The 18,723-nt window shown below is 41.1% G+C and overlaps 1 protein-coding gene across 2 annotated transcripts in view; it reads right to left on the reverse strand.

The window, feature by feature from the left end:
• LOC137283666 (A disintegrin and metalloproteinase with thrombospondin motifs 3-like) overlaps window positions 1-18,723 on the reverse strand; it is a 47,221-nt gene that overhangs the window by 17,698 nt on the left and 10,800 nt on the right. For both annotated transcript variants that reach the window (XM_067815301.1, XM_067815300.1), the window contains exons 3-7: window positions 17,272-17,594; window positions 12,518-12,662; window positions 9,811-9,968; window positions 9,253-9,336; window positions 7,059-7,200 (exon numbers count right to left, since the gene is read on the reverse strand). In XM_067815301.1, coding sequence (XP_067671402.1) covers window positions 7,059-7,200; window positions 9,253-9,336; window positions 9,811-9,968; window positions 12,518-12,662; window positions 17,272-17,594 — 852 coding nt within the window. The remainder of the gene's footprint in view (window positions 1-7,058; window positions 7,201-9,252; window positions 9,337-9,810; window positions 9,969-12,517; window positions 12,663-17,271; window positions 17,595-18,723) is intronic.

Raw genomic sequence — 18,723 nt, forward strand, 5'->3', positions numbered from 1 at the left:
ATATATATACTCAAATCCGGAGTAATTAATCCCAATGGGTGATCTATACTAGCCACACCAGTGTATGTCACTAATGTCCCAGGTTGTCTAAATAATATCCAGAATCAGCATCAACAGTGACCACCTGGCCACTCTACACGTATGAAATAGACAAAGCACAGGTTACCAACATAGCCTTCTAATCAGTTGGAATGTACATAAACCTAATGCGCTTTGGACGCGGGCTTCCCACACTGGTACAAGGAACGCCGAACGAAGCTTTAAGGTCATGGTAAAATCATAAACCACACTCACAAACCCATTGGTGAAACTATTGCTGACGTGGGGAAAACAACATATATGACATAACAATCACGTTAATGTGCACTACATGACGCTAAACAAGGGTTTCCTTCAGTATGTCAATAGCTCTGTTTGTGTATACAGGCGTTTAAAATAAATCTTTTGTTGTAGTAAACAAACTAACATCAGTGTGTCAGTATGTTCGTTCTTGCAAGTAACGCTTTTGTTCTTGTAAGTGGCTTCCGTATCTTCTTTACGGTTTCGAATGAGGATAACAACTCCTATCAAAACTACTTTACGATCTCACAATGATCATGTGTACCTACTTGTCCCCATGCTTACCTGAACATACGATACAGTCAAGACAACTGTGGGCATCAGTTAGTTGGTTTATTACCCGTTCGTTGTAAATAGCAGTGTTGAATAACAACGAACTGGTATTAAACAGTGTTTGATACCAAGGGCGGTGTACTGCGAAAACTAGTTTCGCGAACAAATACGGAAAGCTCTCCACATCCCTGTGCCTGTCTAATGATACATCATGTAGAGATGATAAATCACCATGAGGAGCTCATGCACACTTGATGACCCCCGTAACATTCTTGCTAGGCTGATGTCAAATGACATTGTTTTCGTCGTGTTTCTTGCTACAGCGTTTTGCAAATTGCATACAACTTTGTGATAAGGGCTTTCCATCAAAGGTGACAGCGCAACGTGAGTCCTAGGTTAATGCTCTAAGGTACATGTATATAAGTTTAGACAAACTTAGAAGAGGTTTCCCGTAATTACTAAAGATTGACCGTTGTATGGTATTAAATTCAAGCTTATATTGTGTTTGAAATATACATCTGTAAAACGCAACTGGTTTATACACGAGAATGAAATTTCAAAGTCATAAACGGTTAGTAGTGAAATAAAATACTAAAGTTGCTCCGTAATACCTATTTTATGAAAAGATCAGTAGTTCGTGTAGCTGACGAGCATACTGAATCCGAGTAAAAAGCTATTTCTGTTTTAAATTATTCGTCTAGCTGAAGACACTGCTTACATATCCTTGTTAAAAGGGGATATCAACACAGCATGAATTAATTTTTCATCTGACTTTTGATATTGAGGTAATGAGCTTCTATTTTTTATCGAATACAAAACAAAATGCAGCATTAAAATTCAAAGAGAGTCCGTCATGGGCGCGCGCATCTTGCTGAATCAAAAGTACATTGTCAAGGAGCAAGGTGTTTCCTACACACATGCCGATGCCCACTAGTTAATTGATAACCCTCCTCCAATTGTCCAAATATAGGTTAGGACGCCAGATACTAGTATTCTAAGACATCTCAAATGATACACCATCTGATTGCTAGTTACTCTGCGACACAATAACCGACTCTGTCGTCTGTGATTACATCAAGAGGTGTCGGCCAAAGCGGGCTCCTGCTGTGTCAGTACAGAAGATGACGGTCCACCTTGTGACCTACCTGGATACCAGTGTCACAGCGTTCGAGACTAGCGATCCACTTTCAGTACTCTGTGTGGTAAATCCATGCGCTGGTTGTGGCTAATTTGTCGTATCTACAGCTACACTGATGGAATGTGATGCTACTTCATACTTGCTTAATATCATGGTGAGAAAATTATCAGTCATGTTCTTCCGTGACACGGGTATCACTACTTCTTTTGTGGAAAGATACTATTCATTTAGAAACATCACACGTCCGTCATCATGTAAGTCCTTAACACAATATACGCCTATAGCCAAGGAAAAAGGATCAGTGCAGTTCATATGAAAACGCTTCTTGGACTAAAAACATCGCACAATTCTTTAACAAACAAGGGGCATAAGGATTCAGATGAAGTCAAGCAGATGTGGTGACCCCTTCGAGCTACTATATATCGCACCCATGTCACCTCGGGTAAAAGGTTGGTATATATAATCTAAACTCATCATCTAATTTCATTGGTCATTGCATTCACACCATGGAAGATTCTCGCTGAGAGAACATCGCTGAGGTGGGTATGCCAAAGGTTGCCTGGGGTGGTTATGATAAGTGCCCTTGATTCGTTTTCAAAAGACCCTGACACATCTGTTTCCAGCTGGCATTTCAAACCTTTAGCAGAGAATTTGTAATGGTATACCTCGGCGTTTCCTTGACATGAAGAAAATAAAGATTGTAGATTTTTTTCAAGACGTTATTTATAGAAAAAAAACTGCCTGGAAAAAGAAAGAGAAAACTTGAATGATGGATTTGAAAAAACAGAGGATTTCAAAATGTCAGGCTAACAAGAGACGCTGCAAACCAAAGCTTCGAAATATAACTGTGTCTCGGAAAAAGGAATACCGTCCAAAAACATGTATTTGTTTCTTTCACCTAGCCAAAATCAAATGAGACAAATTTAGTTCTCAACATCTTCTGAATATATCTTTTTCACCAATACTATTTAATATAGAAAGTGATTATTATGTCTACATGTAAGCCTGTACAAAACCCAAAGTAATGTCTTAGATTCTTACATGTTGTTCAACAGTGATATCAACACAATATTTACATGAACACCCTTGACGTTGCATTCATTTTACACGATGCAGTTTGGATAAGTTTGCCTCCTGCTGATAGCTCGTTTTTAGCTGAGATTAGCTCCTTTCAACTACTGGAAAGCTGAAACTAACTGTAATAGGGCGCATCGTCGTTTAAGAAATACTCTTTAAGTTATCCTTAGTTACCTTGTCATCTTACCCAAGTCTTGGTTGGATTATCACCAAGCCTCAAATATCCTATTATCTACTTTACAAAAAGTTGAATACAGATGTGTCAAATATGTAAATGTATTCAGTCGTACAGTAACTAGCAACAGTAAATCAGATAGAGAGGTCGTTTTTAATTACTTGGTTTGCGGATTTGCCGACCCGAAATGTGACGAAAGTGGGAAAACATATTACAGTGCCATAATATGCATATGCTGACGACATGATTGGAAAAGAAAGGGAAAAAACCCCAGAAAATATACCTTTCGAATATTTCCCGAAACTATTGTACGTGCGGAACGGAGAGAAAAGTAATACCACAGGCAGCTGGCATGCTGCACTTGACATACATGTGTATATGATATATTCATCGAACTAGTATTGTTTTTTTTCACTCATCTCTCAACTAAGCAAATCAAAAAGGTCTAATCTGCAATTATTATATGCCAGCGTTTTGTGGTAAAGGACAGCATGAGTATGTTACAGAGAAAAATCATATAACTTTCGTGGAAAATACGAGGAATGACAATGACATTTTTTTCAGTTAAAACAAATTTGAAATTATGTTTTTGAATTTAGAACGCAGTTGTTCACATGACTCCTGGTCCTTCACTTCTTTCTATCCTTGTTTCAAGCATATCCCTGAGTAAAGTAACCTAGAATGCGTCAAGGTCGTCAACTTAAGGTTGATGATTCAAGAAGAAATCAGACTGTGAGTTTGCCTGTGTATCAACATGGCATTTGACAATAAAACTGCTACCTCATTCAAGGAAAATAAGAAAATGTTGCATGATGAATACTGAATGAAACGTTGTAAATGTGTTATGAATGTGTTAGGCGTCATCAGCCATTACACATCCATAACATGTTTGTGCTCTGTTCCATAATTCATCTGCCTCACAAGGTTACTACGGCTGCAAGGTATTACCGGTAAACCGTTATATCGCAATACGCTTTTAAACGATACGTATTGCAATATTATTTCCGAGAACCGGTGCAGTGGGTAAAGAACATATAAAGTTTTTTGTGTGATTATCTTTATGTTTCGAATTAATTTTCATTCACAATAAATGTTTCCTTTGTTATTCAACGACAAAACGGCGTTCTATAACACTATGAAAGTATGTATAGTAAAGAAAAAAGAAAAGAAAATTCCTAACTATGCAACTTCATTTTGATCTTGCTGTTATCAAAACCAAAACATGTGTAGGGACTTGTAATGCAGAAAATAGGATCGACATGTATAATTTGTGGTACTTCCTGTCAAACACTTCAGTTCCCAATACGTGTCGCAATACGGGTGCTTGAATCGCAATATCTTGCAATAAGATTTATTTGCCAATAAACACCCCTAGCGACAAGGACTTATCTTTCATATATCTTTCGTCGAAAACACGAGGAGTAAAGTAACCTAGAATGCGTCAAGGTCGTCAACCTAAGGCTGATGCTTCAAGAAGAAATTGAACTTTGAGCTTGAGTGAAACGTTGTAATTGTGTAATGAATGTGCTATGCTTCATCAACCATTACACAGCATGTTTGTGCTCTGTTCCATAATTCACCTGCGTCACCTGCATCTGTACCTACCTGCTGGGCCGATATCTTCTCTTGTCAGCAACACTGCGATGTCGTGGGTCTGTGGGTCTGACGGCCTATACAGGTACATTGCCCATTCGCAGAAATTCCGGACTGTTTGATACCTGCATCTGTACCTACCTGCTGGGCCGATATCTTCTCTTGTCAGCAACACTGCGATGTCGTGGGTCTGTGGGTCTGACGGCCTATACAGGTACATTGCCCATTCGCAGAAATTCCGGACTGTTTGATACCTGCATCTGTACCTACCTGCTGGGCCGATATCTTCTCTTGTCAGCAACACTGCGATGTCGTGGGTCTGTGGGTCTGACGGCCTATACAGGTACATTGCCCATTCGCAGAAATTCCGGACTGTTTGATACCTGCATCTGTACCTACCTGCTGGGCCGATATCTTCTCTTGTCAGCAACACTGCGACGTCGTGGGTCTGTGGGTCTGACGGCCTATACAGGTACATTGCCCATTCGCAGAAATTCCGGACTGTTTGATACCTGCATCTGTACCTACCTGCTGGGCCGATATCTTCTCTTGTCAGCAACACTGCGATGTCGTGGGTCTGTGGGTCTGACGGCCTATACAGGTACATTGCCCATTCGCAGAAATTCCGGACTGTTTGATACCTGCATCTGTACCTACCTGCTGGGCCGATATCTTCTCTTGTCAGCAACACTGCGATGTCGTGGGTCTGTGGGTCTGACGGCCTATACAGGTACATTGCCCATTCGCAGAAATTCCGGACTGTTTGATACCTGCATCTGTACCTACCTGCTGGGCCGATATCTTCTCTTGTCAGCAACACTGCGATGTCGTGGGTCTGTGGGTCTGACGGCCTATACAGGTACATTGCCCATTCGCAGAAATTCCGGACTGTTTGATACCTGCATCTGTACCTACCTGCTGGGCCGATATCTTCTCTTGTCAGCAACACTGCGATGTCGTGGGTCTGTGGGTCTGACGGCCTATACAGGTACATTGCCCATTCGCAGAAATTCCGGACTGTTTGATACCTGCATCTGTACCTACCTGCTGGGCCGATATCTTCTCTTGTCAGCAACACTGCGATGTCGTGGGTCTGTGGGTCTGACGGCCTATACAGGTACATTGCCCATTCGCAGAAATTCCGGACTGTTTGATACCTGCATCTGTACCTACCTGCTGGGCCGATATCTTCTCTTGTCAGCAACACTGCGATGTCGTGGGTCTGTGGGTCTGACGGCCTATACAGGTACATTGCCCATTCGCAGAAATTCCGGACTGTTTGATACCTGCATCTGTACCTACCTGCTGGACCGATATCTTCTCTTGTCAGCAACACTGCGATGTCGTGGGTCTGTGGGTCTGACGGCCTATACAGGTACATTGCCCATTCGCAGAAATTCCGGACTGTTTGATACCTGCATCTGTACCTACCAGCTGGGCCGATATCTTCTCTTGTCAGCAACACTGCGATGTCGTGGGTCTGTGGGTCTGACGGCCTATACAGGTACATTGCCCATTCGCAGAAATTCCGGACTGTTTGATACCTGCATCTGTACCTACCTGCTGGGCCGATATCTTCTCTTGTCAGCAACACTGCGATGTCGTGGGTCTGTGGGTCTGACGGCCTATACAGGTACATTGCCCATTCGCAGAAATTCCGGACTGTTTGATACCTGCATCTGTACCTACCTGCTGGGCCGATATCTTCTCTTGTCAGCAACACTGCGATGTCGTGGGTCTGTGGGTCTGACGGCCTATACAGGTACATTGCCCATTCGCAGAAATTCCGGACTGTTTGATACCTGCATCTGTACCTACCTGCTGGGCCGATATCTTCTCTTGTCAGCAACACTGCGATGTCGTGGGTCTGTGGGTCTGACGGCCTATACAGGTACATTGCCCATTCGCAGAAATTCCGGACTGTTTGATACCTGCATCTGTACCTACCTGCTGGGCCGATATCTTCTCTTGTCAGCAACACTGCGATGTCGTGGGTCTGTGGGTCTGACGGCCTATACAGGTACATTGCCCATTCGCAGAAATTCCGGACTGTTTGATACCTGCATCTGTACCTACCTGCTGGGCCGATATCTTCTCTTGTCAGCAACACTGCGATGTCGTGGGTCTGTGGGTCTGACGGCCTATACAGGTACATTGCCCATTCGCAGAAATTCCGGACTGTTTGATACCTGCATCTGTACCTACCTGCTGGGCCGATATCTTCTCTTGTCAGCAACACTGCGATGTCGTGGGTCTGTGGGTCTGACGGCCTATACAGGTACATTGCCCATTCGCAGAAATTCCGGACTGTTTGATACCTGCATCTGTACCTACCTGCTGGGCCGATATCTTCTCTTGTCAGCAACACTGCGATGTCGTGGGTCTGTGGGTCTGACGGCCTATACAGGTACATTGCCCATTCGCAGAAATTCCGGACTGTTTGATACCTGCATCTGTACCTACCTGCTGGGCCGATATCTTCTCTTGTCAGCAACACTGCGATGTCGTGGGTCTGTGGGTCTGACGGCCTATACAGGTACATTGCCCATTCGCAGAAATTCCGGACTGTTTGATAAGCATTCCGCCTAACTGTCACTCTGTCGGCCTGAATAGAAATGAATATTCGCTGTTAATTAAGAACCATAGCTCTCCAGTCATCTACGCTTACAAACAAATTGCAGTCACTAACATTTTCTATTTTCTACCGCCGACACGATTCAAAAAAGGTATTATCACCATAGATATGGGGTATTACCCGGAGAGTAATTGGAATTTGAGAAAACGTCCGTGTGGGATATTGTCTGGATTCTGAGTCAAAAAGAGCTTACACCAAGTATGTGCAGAAACAGATGTTTTAGCAATAGGTTATTTTGATACGAGGGAATAACAAAAAGTAGTGAGACTAATTATATTCTTGATGTCCAGTGATTGCAAAGGGATCATCAGCAAAACCATATCAAAAGTTTCACATATGTGGGTAATGTGGGGGGTAGGGGGAACCAAGGTAAAAAGGCTGGAACACTGCAAACCAGTTTGCTTGAGGTTGGCAGATATTATGATTGTAAAACTAAAACAACCAGCTGCATTATATCATTGTCGTAGTGAGGCTCACTACTTTTTGACATCCATCCCCTCGTACCATGCAATCACTTGAACATTATGAACTACAACTGTTGGAAAGGTTATCACGTCGAGCGACAAACGATACCTTAAAGACATAATTACCGAGATAGTGTCTTCTCGGGAGTTGATGACTTACACTACGGCGGGCGATCCGTTACAGCAGGTCAAAAATGTGTAATTCAATTTCGAGTCAGTGACACATTAACACTTTTCTGAACATGTATTTTTAGCATACAAAATAGGAGAATACACTGCTCAAAATATCTAACACTTCATCCATTGTAAGCCAAACCACTAAGCCCTATTATTGTTGCCCATCTCTTTGTAGCTTGTTTAAACGTTCATAACGAACCATGTGATGTATTACAAAATCTCACTGTATGTTTAGGGGTCTTTTTCAAATTAAAAGTAATATTTGTCCGAACCTTCAGCAATGATTCAAATGGAATAATTCATGTCATTGATGGCGCGACTGCTGAGGTCAACAGAACGAACCCATTTGATTTTAGTAGGATGAGATGTATGATGAACTGTACACAAATCGAACTGATCAACTACCTACCAATATATATATATATGTTAGCCTATCCGAAGACCAAACTATGCCAATACACCGATTATATTACTCATTATGACGACTTGATAGTGTATCAGTGTACAAGGGGAGAACTACAGTTACACACTGAACTTTGGATTGAAAATAGCGCTTAATTAATTTTATGAGTTTTTTGTTCGCGTTTGGTGCCGAGCAGTGTCGAAACTCCACACGCCAGACATTGCAATCAATTACAGAGCAATAACAAAACAAGTAACCTTAGCCAAACTCGGGCATAAAAACGCTGTGTCAACATCCTAAGTCAACGTTTTGCCAAATCCTAAAGAAGGCGTGTAGCTGCATAATGCGTGCATGTGATTAGTACCCAAAGACTCTCTGTTATATTATGTTACACACTGATGGACTGGTACGGTCATTTCTTCAGTAAACCAGGGACCTGCACTGAAACTTCATTACAGTCACGTGTGTGGGTAAATGACATTATATCTAACACCAGCAGTATCATGTAGCTTTGTATATCACGGCAACCTGTTGTGTATTATAGTACTCAGGTGCACTGAAGCAAGGTGCACTGACCACATCTACGCTGAAATAGGATGGTGCCCGTCTCACATGCTGTTACAGGACCAATGCTGGCTGGCTGGCCATTCGCAAATCACACCGGAACCTATTCAATTCACTTTATCAATATAACGATGAAACCATTTTTTATTGTCACTTATACTACCGTGAAAGGAACGATAAAAACATTGAACCTTGGCATGTACCGGGTTCTAAACGTTCATAGTGATTTATAAACACTTGCTTATGACTTTGAAGGAATCATAAAACCAGGGTCTGCTCCTTGTAGATATTTCTAATGACCGTAACTCTCGAAGACGATACTAGGATCATTAAAATACATCATCTGGAAATAGCGTTCTAATAGTTCTAACTAAAGGTCCACAAGGATGTAGTAACGGTTCTCCAGTCACTTACCGTTCTATCATTGAGTAAGTTTAACCTTACTAGAGACACACGTATATCCACATCGAGACTGGAATGTTGGTATATTGAGTTAACCTGCAAGTGAAGAGAGCACATGCGTAATTGTAGCCTGTTTGTTCACGTTCAAATGATATTATTTGTCAGTTCATCACTTGGGCATCTTAAGTCTTGTTTGAAATATTATTTTAAAGCATTGTTTTTGTTTGGGTTTTTTTTGTTTGTTTGTTTGTTTGGTTGTTTTCTTCGGCATTTCCATGTCTCAAATGCACAGTCATGTATTTTATTTAAAGTTTAACATCCTAAAGAAGGCCTGTTACTTAGTCAGAAAACAAAACTGATATGAGAACATGCCAGCACTAGTGTGTTTCACAAATCAACAGTGATAATTTCAACAAGATTTCAAAACACATACGTTCAGTTTCAATGGGCAATACATGTATATCCAAATACATATGCATTATCAACAAAGCATTGTAATTTTAGACCTCAAATAAGGCCCACAAGAACGCAATTTTGGACCATCAAATGGAAAGAAATAAAGACACTCACTATATTCATTAACGTCATGACATAGGCCTTGACCTTCTTCCTTCCAACGACTTGAACGGTAGATGGCGCTACTGCCATAAACACTTCAAGGTGCTTCGTTCTCCCCCTTGCCGCTCTCTTCTTCCTCCAGTGGGCATCCATCTGTCCGTCATTGTAATCTGAAACATATTCACTGATTGTCACATGTCCTATTCAGCATATATCCATGTTTGGAGACATTACGTGTATACTTTGTCGCATATACTATGGTGACTATAATGATTATTTTCATAAGTTTGATCAGAAACTAAGCAAAGAAGAGCGTTTCCATATACAGTCGTTATTGCCATGAAACTGGATAAGGGTCCGTTTCGATGAAACTAGAAATTGTTGTCGATGAAATACACACTTATAATACCAAACGTCTTGATTTAATTTCATAGGTACTGACTTAAGGCATTATTGAATAGTTGTGTTTAATCACAATGCGTAATCGCAACGAGGTAATCTTACTTAGTTAATCGCAGTAGCCAAATAATGTGACCCGACAAATAATCACATAAGCAACATGAATGCTGTGCAACTAAAGTAAAAGCAAAAAATGTGACCAAGAGTTGTTTAAAGCTTACACTGGTTACGATTAGGAAATACCAAGCCAAAAAAGTATTAGCTGCGCTCATTAATGTGCCCCGACCTTGAGTCCCAACTTCATGTGAACAACGATACTAACTACACTTTGGCAAACTTCAGAGACAAGTTACTGAGCCCCTCAGTGTATTGGGAAATGTGTGCCTGCTAAATAATATATGATTAAAATAATTGTCTGTCTTGGTGAATCACGAGATGATTACTCGCAACAACGCAGGAACGATTCCAATTAGCAGCCACTTGGGAACCGCTATGGCATAAGTCATTTGGGTATGATAAGCATAAAAGCAAATAAGTAAGCTGAAATATTCAGATTCCGAGTTAGACTGCAATTCATCGATCCACTTTTGGAGCGAAACGGACTGTAGTGTGTGAGTGAGTTTTAGTTTTACGCTGCTTTAAGCAATATTCCAGCAGTATCACGGCGGGAGACCAGAAATGAGCATACTCATATTGTGCCCCTGTGTGAATCGAAACATTCATTAGTCATGAAGACCTTTCACAAAAGCTTCAATTCGGAACTGTCAATGGTGACAGGCAAAAGGGTTTACAAAGGAAAGCATTTAAACATTTAAGTATATAATTAACACAATTACAGATAACGTCAAAACTGAAATCAAAATATTTTCTCGAGTGTCATCCTGCCCCAAATTCAGACATATCATCTTGACTATGTATCTCTAACAGTTGGTTTCAAAACATCAGACCTACTTCACCCAATATAACTTAAGTCACGTCTTAACACTGTATGGACGATAGTGTTACTGGAACCATTCCTAAACAACTATGAATCCAGACACATGCCTGAAGCCCTTCTCTACTACATACCTCTTGTATTATACATACATCCAAGCATCATCTCATTATGGTAACTAACTTCAGTTTCATCTGCCTACATAACTAGAGCCATCACTATATATGTCTTCATTAGACCTACAAAAGAAAACATCTTACACCGGCACAAACCGGTTTCGTTATCCTTAGTGAATTTCGAAAGCCAAGGAGATTTGCAAGATTAGGTTCAGTGTACCAAGGGGTGCATTTCGCGGTTGGTTTATTTGGATCATGAGCTAGTCAGATATCTCGTGGTGACTCAGACTTTCTCGGATTTAATGCGTCCTTAATCCAAACAACTGTGACAAGTTGTCACAGACATGGTCAGCTGTGCCAGGTGTAGCAAATGAGATACACAGTGACAAACAGGCACCCCTAAACACAACGCGACAGATAGATCTGTCCTGCTATGTATAGGGGTCCTTGTTTGTCAGACGTACGTATAGGCAGACGTCCGAAATGTAGTTGAAGCGGGTCTGGGTTTTAAGGCAGGAAATCATGAAACGCAATGTCGTCGAATAGGTTCGAATCCAACGTTCGAAATAGTCACCGGCCCGTAGTCCCCACGCCGGTTGTTATTGTATCGCGCCGGCAGTTTCAAACAGCTACAAGAAATTGATGCTTTCGGTAAATTATGTGACAATTTTTTCTTCAACTGGAACCTCTCCAATAAGTTCTTTTCTTCGATAACGTTCAGGAATCATCCATGATCCATCATGTTGCGATAGCTTACAGTTTCACCTCCTCGTAGTTCAGCGCTTTGCGCATGTCAAATATTCTCTCTGCTTCGCTAATTGATTTTGCTGCTTAACAAAGTGAGCCTGCAGCTTTCGTTCATGGCCTGCTGATTTTAAAGCCTGCAGGTGCGAGCTGGCCCTGATGGACAAATGGCAGTTTAAAGTATTGCAAACACTGTTCGAATCTCGTTCGTGGTCATACGATACACTGCCAAAGTCGTTTTATTTTCATTCATTTCAAAGATCATTTTAGGTGTATTTCAGTATAAATATACTATTTTCGAACAACCATTTAACCAAACGTATCGTTAAATGCATCTGTCGGATTGAAATTGCTAAATCATTCATGCTGTCCCTCCATAAAACTGCTTGCAACACTTGAAGGTCATTTCTTATACAAGGAATCGTCATGTTGTTATTAGACTCGGTCTATGAGTATGCAGAGAGTGATGAGTGATTACTTCCAACATAGACCTTAAATGTTCAAATAACCTTAAATCCTCACTTACCTTTAGGCGCCCACTGGTGATTTTCATTGGCCGGCTCCCTATCTTCACATGTGTAAATCATGTGAGCTTGCAAAGAAGTGTCTCCCTGACGACTTGCTGCTGGTTCAATAAACAGGATCTCATCATCCGTCTGTATGTATCCAGCCTGCAAGATTGAAGTTGTTTTTAACACTGAAACCTGTCAGTCAACATATTATAAACAAACCAGGAGAAAAGGTAAAATGAGGTGAAAAGTCATAATAAAGTACAAAAGGAAAAGATGGTACATTGTTAAACTGGCCATGTGCATTATATACATTTCCAATGTACAGACATGTCATGCTAAATAGGTCGATAAGAACTTGTCCTAGCTTGTTCCATAGTATTACACAAATTGTCAAACAGAATCCTGCAGATGACAATTCTATCTCGAATTATTTGACAAGACTTTATGAATAAGTTTGATTTTCCTTTCTAAATGTACAGGAGCAGAGTTGTGAAAGGCGGACTAGGGCCATGATCAAGTGACCTTTGTCGGACATGTCTGAAATCAGAGACGAACTGTTGCAATGTATGTAAGTATCAACTACGAGACTGATACATGTATGGGCATCAATTGCTTCAACTTACTTGAATGTCCAATATGCTTCCTCTACAATGTGACCATACACTCACATATCAGGTTATTTTGTTGTAGCAACAGCATGTTTTACACATATGACTGCTTCTACTGTGACCAGAACGGCATTCACACACTCCTCCTATGCAAAGTATCTCCACAGACTTTTCGTAATATGCATTCTGTGAAAGGCGGCGTTTCGACATGCATCTGGTCATTTGTTTGACAACGACATTAGAATCTGTGTCGAAACGTCGCCATTGAATTCTCAGAACATAGAGATAACCTATCATCATTCATTTCACCTAAGCTTCGATAACCCAAATCAAAGAAGCACTCTTATCATGTTACCAAATGACTACACGATGCCATTTTAGAAAGTGGTCAAACGCAACATTTGTCATATTTGGGATTTCACTTTCTTAGGCGATTAGGTGCCTGACTCTGAGGGTGCGGGTTCGAATCCCGGATGGGACTCAACCCAAAAAGTACTAGAATTTGTACTTTACTAAGAAAGAGAAAATCCAAATATGACATATGTTGCATGTTACCAAATGTTCTGTTGGGGAGAAGGCAGGGTGACTTCAGATATTAGGAGAGGCCTAGAGTTGCATAAAAGAGTTGTCAATATTCCAATGTCGGGATGTAACTATTTCTATCTTTCAGCATATGGCACAACATACCGTACATACACATTTCCATATTTGAAAGCCGTGGTTAATACGACTCCCAGGCCACACACGTCAATACCATTTTGGTCAAACATTTACAATGATATTTTGTATCATTGTTCTATTTTGTATTTACATTTGACATTGCGAATCAACACCTTTCTGCTCCACATATCTACTTTCAGGTTGGTTTTCCGCTTTCAAACAACCAGGCAAATCCCCTGACACCAAATCCGTTTTCGACTTCGTACGTGTGGGCTACTAACTAGACCTTGGAATACAGGAAGGCCCTCAACGGAAATTGTCAGGATAAGGACAGCTGAGCAAAGTAAGAAAATAATGACGACCTCAACCTGCCGTATCACTAACACTGTAGAGAATAAAAAAGCAGGAAGACGATAATTGGCACTAAAAGATTATGCATTATCATTACGTCAAGCAGACTGAAGCTAGCGGGGCAAATTACAATAGTGGATATTGTGGTTGAGGCGGTTTGACTTCTAGTGGCATGACAGCTCTACTTGGCAGCAGATAACGCCTGCCTTTGACGTACTTCAGAAACTGGTGAAATGAATGGCGCGCGGATTTCTCGACACCGTCAGGAGTCTGTGGTGTATTTGTCAGTCGGGTATTTTATTACACGGTTGAAGCGTGAAGGGATCTGTGTCGAGGCGGTCCGACACTGAATGAAACACTGTTTATCGAGTGGAATCAAATCATGAACAGTACAGTAAATGCGTCCACATTTGATCTTTCCACTTGATACATTTCTGTCGCAAGGATGTTGCTATGTTTGCGTATGTTTGGGCTGATGGCTGTTCATGCAACGAGGGTTGTGTGGTGATACAATCAAGCCAAACAGCCTTTAGGGTGAACATATCTGCCCCTATGCACTTCACTTACATGTTCTGAGAGCATTACATGGCAAACATGGTCAGGAAATACCGTTTGGAATAACTTGAAATATACATACTGCTGCGTTCAGACACGGAAACATGATCTCAAATAAGCATTTTTTGTTTATTTAAACAAAACATGCATAGATACCTTGACAGAAAATATACTGAATAGTTAGTAGCAATTTACAAAACATACGGCTACGTGGCATTACCCACTGATCAACCCCCCAACAACAACTTGTAGAGGAAAACAAACCACCATTATCTAAATTCGTTAATGCTTCTGTAACAAGGAAAGTAGTCTCAGCCTAAGACATCTGAAACTGCTCCACATTTATATTGGCGAACAAGCATAAGAAAACATTGCCATGCAGTTTTTATAAGGAACACGTAATTGCTTAGCAACATTTGAGTCATTAATGCCCGTCCCCATCCCAATCGAACACTCAGTTCATTACCAGGAAGAAGTGTAACAGATGCTGTAAGTGCTCCAAGAATAATTGATGAACGATGGTAATGCTTGGGTTCTAAACAATCTGGTACGTGGTTATATCGATAGTCGCATAGAAGCCTTGAGTTGTAAGTGAGCTTGTAAAGTAATCACACACTAAACGTACTTCATCATCAGACCCAAATACTGAGTCATTACACCAAGATATCAGATGCTGGGTACATTCGGGTTTCCCTAAGCAATCGTAAGGCATGAACTAGGTGTACTGGTGCTTAAGATGGACGTCATGTAACCCCGTACTATAAGTACACAATAGCAGTTATAACGTACATGGACAAGAGCACATGTATTTTTAATGCAGCATGCTGGCTGAAGAGATATCCGTAAGTGTGTGTGGTTTCACGTCGCTATTTTCAATCCGTCTGCTATATGGCGACGAGGCACATGAAATGGACTTAACGCATTATACGAATGTCGGGATTGGAACCCGGGTCTTCGACGTGACGAGCGAACGCTTCAACCACTAGGCTACCCTCATGTCCCTTAGGTCTAACGAAATGCAATGGGGATGAAATTTCAATAACAGTTCCAACACAATTTTTGATTTGTGTAAAATATAGTTAGGCTTACTGTGTGACATCGGCTTGGTATTACTTAGTCTTTAACCATTAATTCATTGTCTAGACCGTTGCATAAATACATAAAACGTCAGTCTCAGAGAGTCAGTTATCTGGCGAAACAGATTCACTCCGTAGGGCGTAAAGGTCAAAATAGCTGTAAAACCTCAAAATGGGTATTACGTGATCCTCCAATCAAGAAAGTTCTATTTCAGCTCAACATTAACACAAAACTCAGTTCCCTGTTCACTAACCAAGAAGGTCTGTCATAAGCGTATTTTTAAAAAGACGAGGTAAATTAATTTTGAGCATGGTGCCAAAATGTGCAAAAACTAGACGTGATGAATATATGAAAGAAGGAATTTGTCTGTGTCTTACGCTGAAATAATGACAACAGTATTTGACTGAGTATTTTGAATTGTCTTTTGAAAGGTTAGACAAAGTTTCAAGGGAGTCTACTGGATCGTTCTCTGTGCTAGAGAGTGTACATAAACAAGAGCGCCGTGTGCCTGCATCTCGTTTGCTGTTTCAGCATTTGGTAAAATTTACGGTTTGGACAATCAGCAATCAGCAACACACAATGTAAGCACGAGACTGGGTAAACGGCCGCGGACGAGTATTGTCCTGGCAAATGTTCGTTCATACGGAAAGACTTGTACACAAAACTATATTTCTACAGCTAGTTTTTACTTTTATGGAGAGGCTGATTTATGAAAGGCAAATAATGATGTCATATTAATGTTGAAAGCTTTTTTTGTATTTTGTTTGTTTGCTTTTTTGTATACAAGTCTTTCCACATCTATGTATAAAACACTCCGTTTCTGGTAAATTACAAATTAGTGGTATATAACTTTAGTTTGTGTTTTGTTTATGAACCAGATATTATGCTCGGATTGACTTGAATACTACGTGAATTTTTTATCAACGGTAAACGAGCAATTCCATTCGTGTCACTAAACTCAAAGAACCGCGGTTTCGGTTATTTGTTCAGGTGAACATCTGACTTGCCATTGTATATTTTCAGCAATAGGTGGGTAACTAAATGAGAATACGGCCTTGCAACAAACATTTCCAAATTCTATGTATTCTTGATTGAAGGACAAAAACAATAGCTGATTGTTATCCTTGTAATCTGTTGGGAGCATGTCTCCATCGCTTCCTTTCGTCCAGCCCACTGACCCAGTCTTACATACTTACCAATCTTCTTAACCTTTGTAAGGTAGCCTAGTGAAGACACGGGTTTGATACCCGACATGAATACAGCGTGTGAAGATCATTTCTGCTGGCAACGGTCTTGGTATTATTCGAATATTGCTAAAAGCGGCGTAAAACCAAACTCACTCAATTGTAACCTTTGTAGACATGGATACATGCACTATAAAAATGAATCAGTTTTGCAAGCACACACACAATTATGACACATCCGTTCCTGCTCTTTGTGTCAGAACTAAATGCTAACCTTTACATGTGACAAAGAGGATTACCTATTTGAATTTCAGAACCAACAATTCAACTTACCACTCCACTGCACGTGGACACAGCCGTGTAGGATGACCTGTGACCTTTGACATAACCGTGATAGAAACACTTATCGTCGATGTCTTCAGCCAAGGTTTCGTTACCTTCGTCCCACTCGGCGACGGCCCTCGGTGTTGAGATCTGTGACTGATAGAGAGCCAACTGAATCTTTTGTTTTCGCCATGACACCTCCAAGAAAAAGAATTGGGGTAGATCAGTGCTACCGGGGATTTCTGATTTATAGTGCTTGCCGTGATTGTCTATGACGTGAGGGAACGCAATCTCCGTTCTCTGGACGGCGCATGGGGGCTTGAAGGGCAGACCTGAAACAAGAACGATATTCAGGCGTTTATACATGGACAGTATGTTGAAAAGTGGGGTGGGGGATGGGGGCAAGTCAGATGTGCTTGGCCCATCCACCCCTGGAGAAAGTTTTCCAACTGATATCGAAATACACGCCCCTGAATCTCTGAGTGTGTGTTCGGTCTTGGAGTGGACATGCCCTTCAATACAATGGGGTTATAAGGATAGGTAAAATAATGAAACAGTAAGTACAATTAGATTATGGATCGGGAAAACATTTATAGTTTGCTTTACCAGCAAAGCAAAATATGATTATATAGACTCAGAAAGACCGCTCACAATTCCTAGCTATATTTTGTTTGAACAATATCCCTACGTTCTGAACGTACGGACGACCCCTATAATCTGAACGCTAAAGTTAAAACCAGCTCCATAAATAACTGAGCTGACACGATGCACCCATGTTCTTAATCAGACCCGGGCCTCAGGACTGGACGTTTTATCAATAACCCAGTTCTCTCCCACTGCATGAGTGACTTTAGATTTACGCCACACTCAGCAACTTTCCACCTGTAAGGTCTGTAAATATTCTGGACCATACAATCCCGTGATCAACAGCATGAGCATCAGGGATGCGATGACATGTGTCAACGCAGCCAGCGAGCGTGACCCCCATCTCGTCCGTCACCTCTTACGACGAGCATGGGCTAATGAAGATCAATTCTAAACCGGATCCGGATCTTCACGGGTCGCTCTCTTCCAAACTGAATGCTTCCCGAAACTTAATCTCATTAAAAACACCCGATTTTATCGCCTCGTCACGTGCGATTATTTCATGACTAGAATTAATCTCTAATTACATGACAGATTATCTATGGTAATATAAAACCATCGTTCAACAAACGCATGCACATTTATAGTAGATCCACGTCTACTTGAAGAGAAGATTTCTGTTACGAAAAGCAATATTTCAAGATTCAAATTTGGGCGACAGTTTGACAATTTGGAGGATAGAGCCTGTCATACAAAAAGTACGCGGTGATGTCAGTTTGCCTGTTTTGCCTAAACGTGAAAAAATTTGAACTAAGGTCCTGTAACGCAAATTTCATGTCAGACTTGAAGCATTAATCATACTCTGATTACACTAGC

Source organism: Haliotis asinina, chromosome 5 (assembly GCF_037392515.1).
Source record: "Haliotis asinina isolate JCU_RB_2024 chromosome 5, JCU_Hal_asi_v2, whole genome shotgun sequence".
In the NCBI taxonomy this organism is placed as follows: domain Eukaryota; kingdom Metazoa; phylum Mollusca; class Gastropoda; order Lepetellida; family Haliotidae; genus Haliotis; species Haliotis asinina.